General features: G+C 38.4%; 1 protein-coding gene across 1 annotated transcript; it reads left to right on the top strand.

The window, feature by feature from the left end:
• Window positions 1-1,094: 1,094 nt before the first annotated feature.
• LOC147453752 (uncharacterized) lies at window positions 1,095-3,455 on the top strand. The gene is made up of 4 exons (XM_086516968.1): window positions 1,095-1,517; window positions 1,684-2,546; window positions 2,942-3,003; window positions 3,106-3,455. Exons 1-4 carry the CDS (start codon window positions 1,095-1,097, stop codon window positions 3,453-3,455), a joined length of 1,698 nt encoding a protein of 565 aa, XP_086373094.1.
• The last annotated feature ends 530 nt before the right edge of the window (window positions 3,456-3,985 follow it).

Consider the following 3,985-nt stretch of genomic DNA (forward strand, 5'->3'; position numbering starts at 1 on the left):
ATTGTACTTTTTAATTGAGTCACTATCAATGTGTCAAATGTATTTAGGTTAGAGGATATTGCTAGACGTCCCAGTTTATATTGATTTTTATTAAGCATAAAAATGTTCTTTTAGTGACAGATCCAAATTATATCAGGTATATTGTATTTATATGAGATCTATTTGCACCTGATTTCATAGATGGTATCTGGACCACGTATATTATCACCTGGTCATGCACGACGTAGTCGACTGTGTGATGATTCGCGAAAGGCGAGGCACCAAATAGCACGAGAGAGAACAAGGCATTCACTACAAAGTACTATTGGAACTTTATTGGAGTGCAATGAAAAGCAGAGCATGCATGATGTACATGAAGGAAACTCTGAAGCCATGAATGTTAGGACAACAATGAACTTAGTAAAGGGGAATTATTATAAAGTAGAAAAGCACTGTTTGTCCATCCGCTTTGAATATCCAACGTCTCTCCTTTTACATCACAAGTCTATGGAACCAGTTCTATCCAAAAAGTGTGTGTTGCACAACTTAGGAAGCTTAGATTATGTTTGCTCCAAATGTGGAGCAAAGGCCTGGAAGGACGAAGGAAAGAGTATCCAAACATTTGTGGGTAAATATTGCTGCTTTGATGGAAAAGTCCAATTACTCCTTTGAATGAGCCACCAAATGAAGTGAAACATTTGATGAGCTCAACCACAACAAGAAGTAGACAGTTCTTACACAACATTCGAGGATATAATAATGCATTGGCAATTGTGTCTCTTGGTGCCCATATCGATGAGACTATTAATTATGGTGGGAGAGGTGTATACACTTTTAAGGTTCACGGCTCTCTCTATCATAGCATTGGTTCTTTAGCACCAGCCGAAGGACAAAATGAAGTCCCACCTTTGCACAATTATATTTTTTTGATACCGAACATGAGTTGAGCAACAGATTGCATCATGTTTCAAATTTAGATCGTAGTATTCTAGAGTGTTTACAAGTGATGATGCATAGAGTAAATCCTTATGCAAATGCTCTACGATCTGCTGCTTCTTTGTCTGGTGATGCTATTGTACCCAATATGAGGATGGTTATTGCGGAGCATCGTTGTGATGGTTGGCAATCTTGCTCCAAGTGGTTCTGAAGTTGCTGCAATTATGCCAGGACAAGGAGATGATAGAAATATTGGCTATCGTGACATTGTATTGAATTTTCGACACGGGGGTTTAAAAAGAATCTCCAGCATGCATCGAGCTTACATGTCCTTATTGTATGTTTTATTATTTCCAAGTGGAGAGGATGGGTGGCATCTTTATTTACAGACTACCGATGGAAAAAAATTGAGTCAAAAGCAATATTATGTCTGTCGCTTACAAATAAGAGATGATACTATGGAGTGTCTTCTTCGAGGAGGTAGGCTATTACAACAGTATGTCGTGGATGCTTATAGTACTCTAAAGGAGTCACGGCTTTTGTGGATGCGAAATAACCAAAAAACACTTCGTGGTGAAGTGTACCAAGGATTGGTTGACATGGTTGAGGCCAGAGATGGCTTAGAGAGGGCTTAGAATTGTTTTGCCTTCGTCTTTTGTTGGAGGTCCACGATATATGTGCCAACTATTTCAAGATGCAATGGCAATTGTTCGTAGTAGGGGAAAACCGGATCTCTTCATCACATTCACATGTAATCCATGATGGAAGGAAATAGATGATGCATTACTACCTGGACAAAGTGTTGTTGATCGTCCTGATGTGACTATACGAGTGTTTTATCAGAAGTTCCAAGATATGATGCATTTACTTATCAAGCAAGCCATATTTGGGGAGGTGATTGGACATGTTTCAGTGATTGAGTTTCAGAAGAGAGGTCTTCCTCATGCACATATATTGTTGATACTTGCATCCGAATATAAACCCATAGATACATTACACTATGACAAGTTGGTTTGTGCAGAGCTCCCTGATAAGAATGTGTTTCCAGAATTATTTGATGTAGTGAGTCGTTGTAATGTTCATGGGCCATGTGGTCCTTTGAACCCACGTTCTCCATGTATGGTTGATGGTAAGTGTAGATTCAAGTTTCCACGAACATTTTCTACGTCTACAAATGTAAACGAAAGTGGATATCCTGTGTATATGAGAAGAGATGATGGAAGGTTTGTTACGTCTAAAAATTACAATTTAGATCATCGTTGGGTTGTTCCTTACAGCCCTCTCTTATCACTAAGATACCAAGCCCATATTAATGTGGAGATTTGCTCAACTGTCACTGCCGTGAAATATCTTTATAAGTATATCTACAAGGGACATGATCAAGCCACTATTGTCCTTCAAGATGGTGAAGGAGATACTGATGAGATCAAGAGTTATCTCAATGCACGTTATGTTTCTGCATCTGAGGCTATGTGGAGAATATTTGGCTTTGACATGCATAGTGAAAGGCCAGCTATTCAACGATTGCAAGTATACCTTCCATTGCAGAATATGGTTACATTTCAAGATGGTGATGATGTATCACATTTGCTAGATAATGAGCAAAATAGAAAAACTACCTTGACAGAATGGTTTGTTGCAAATCAAAACTATCATGAAGCAAATAGCTTCACATATACTGACTTTACAAATGGTTGGGTATGGAATAAAAGTCGAAAGGCATGGTCTCCGCGACAACAGGGTGTTTCTACTGGAAGAATGTATAATATGAGGTTTATTACCTTCGAATGCTTCTCAATATTTGCAAGGGATGTAAGTGTTTTGAAGACTTTCGTATGTATGATGGTCACATCTATGATACATACAAGGAGGCATGTATAGCTAGAGGATTATTGCAAGATGATGAAGAATGGTCAATTTGCCTCCAAGAGGCATCTTTTTTTCAAAATGGAATGCAGTTGAGACAACTGTTTGCAATCATATTGGTCTTTTGTGAGCCACTTCATCCGGCTACTCTTTGGGACAGGTTTTGTACTGAATTTTGTGAGGACTATGTTTATGCCCTAAGGATGCGTATTTCAGATGCAAGTGTGCGATTTGATGTGGAAAAAAATCAAGCTTTGCTTCATGTAGAATGCTTTTTGCAACAACATGGCAAGAGGCTTTGCGATTATATGTTGCCTGCAATAGACTCAACATTGGTATCCTTAAGTGAAAATGGTGCTATGGCTGAAGAAACAATGTTCAATGTTGATGAACAGTGTACTATAGCAGATTGTATGGAAACTTCCTTAAATGAGGATCAACGAGATGCTTATCACCAAGTGCTACAAGCTGTTGACACACATTCAGAGAAGGTATTTTTCCTAGATGGTCCTGGTGGCTCAGGAAAAACTTACTTATATAGTGCAACTGCTCATTCTAGGTTTAAGATACCTTTGGAGCTTTACTCTGAAGCAACTTGCAATATAAAGGTAAATAGTCAACTTGCAGAACTTCTAAGGAATGCAGCTTTAATATATGGGATGAAGCTCCCATGACACATCGCTATGCGTTTGAAGCAGTGGACAGAACTTTAAGAGATATTATGCAGCGAGATACTTTGTTTGGTGGAAAAGTCATTTTGCTTGGAGGTGACTTTCGACAAATACTACCTGTTGTACCAAAAGGTAGTCGTACAGACATTGTAAATGCTTCGTTGTGCCATTCTCACACATGGAAATACACAAAGATACTGAGGCTTACCAAAAATATGCGTATAGTTGATTGCGGTTCAAATTCACTTCAAAAAAGTTTTTCCCATTGGGTGCTTGATATTGGCAATGGGGTTATGGATGATGGAGGAGACTTAGATAGAGTCAAAATACCTTCACACATGATGCTTCTAGGAAATAGTTTGGCAGATCTTCTAAGCTTTATATATGGAGATTTGTGTCATTTGCAAGATCATGCAACTATTTTCAGAGATCGAGCAATACTTGCTCCATGGAATAAAGAGGTGGATTTAATTAATGACTATGCATTACAAAGAATGCCTGGAGATTGCAAAGAGTATCTGAGTACAAATTCA

The sequence above is a fragment of the Adiantum capillus-veneris genome, chromosome 7, assembly GCF_014529385.1.
Source record: "Adiantum capillus-veneris isolate H3 chromosome 7, ASM1452938v2, whole genome shotgun sequence".
Classification (NCBI taxonomy): Eukaryota; Viridiplantae; Streptophyta; class Polypodiopsida; order Polypodiales; family Pteridaceae; genus Adiantum; species Adiantum capillus-veneris.